This window comes from Volvox carteri, assembly GCF_000143455.1.
Source record: "Volvox carteri f. nagariensis unplaced genomic scaffold VOLCAscaffold_129, whole genome shotgun sequence".
In the NCBI taxonomy this organism is placed as follows: Eukaryota; Viridiplantae; Chlorophyta; class Chlorophyceae; order Chlamydomonadales; family Volvocaceae; genus Volvox; species Volvox carteri.
Window position 1 is genome coordinate 1 of NW_003307672.1, and position 902 is coordinate 902.

The window sequence follows — 902 nt, forward strand, 5'->3', positions numbered from 1 at the left end:
CATCGTGGTCCTGGGCAATGCGGAGGAAAGATGGGTCGGTGAGCTTAGCTACCGACAAACCCCACACGTTCCAAAGCAAGACCCTGATGTCTTTAGCCTCACGACTCATAGCACTCTAGGCGGCGCTCCCCTCGCCAGCACCCTCTGTGGTCACGCGTCCATCGCTTGTGCCCGCCGCAGCCCCGTTCCCGGCCGGGGGCTGGGGCGGGGGGGGCGGAACGTCGGACACGTCGGTGGTGTTTTCTCTTTGTTTTGTTTTGGTGGTCAAGAGGAACGAGAGCGCTCGACTACGCAGGCCAGGCGAAGTGGCGCCTCTCGTGCGGCTCTCGCTTAGTTCGGTTCGCAGTCTTCTGCGCTTAGTTCGGTTCGCCGTCTTCTGATGCCTAGCCAGGGGCTGGGAGAGTGTCCCGGTTGGCGTGAGTGAGGGAATGAGGCGCGCGCGGAGGAACAGACGGACGTAGAGCCGCACGCCCGTCCCTGCGCTGTGTTTCGGCTCGATCAGGGCCCCCGGTGCTCGTCCTTTCTTGGGCGAGCCGCCTACAGTGTAACACCCCATCAACACCAGCTGCATGAAACAGTGACAGGCAAAGCAGTAGCAAGCAAAAATAGCTGTAAAGTTGCAAGTAACAACAAAACTGTAACAGGACACAGTAAGAAAACGATAACATAAGAAAGACTGAAACAGTAAGAGAGTAGTAAGAATTAGAGGCAAAGCAGTAGCAGTGCATCCGTACACCTTATACACCGAACAAAGTACATGGTACCTGCTCTGACAGCGGCTTCATGGATTGACCCCCTACCTGCTCTGACAGCCAACCAACATGAGCACGTGCATGTGCACGTGCCGACTGCGGGCGAGAAGGCGAGGGCAACGGCGTGAAGGCGACGGTTAGGTTGAGGAC

The 902-nt window shown here is 57.6% G+C and overlaps 1 protein-coding gene across 1 annotated transcript in view; it reads right to left on the reverse strand.

Annotated features, from left to right (window-relative positions):
* Positions 1-150: 150 nt before the first annotated feature.
* The window catches only part of VOLCADRAFT_100597 (uncharacterized protein), a gene marked incomplete at both ends in the record, with an annotated part of 17,119 nt that continues 16,367 nt past the window's right edge, over positions 151-902 (reverse strand). Inside the window, 2 exons of the mRNA XM_002959155.1 lie at positions 151-199; positions 801-848. Coding sequence (XP_002959201.1) covers positions 151-199; positions 801-848 — 97 coding nt within the window. The remainder of the gene's footprint in view (positions 200-800; positions 849-902) is intronic.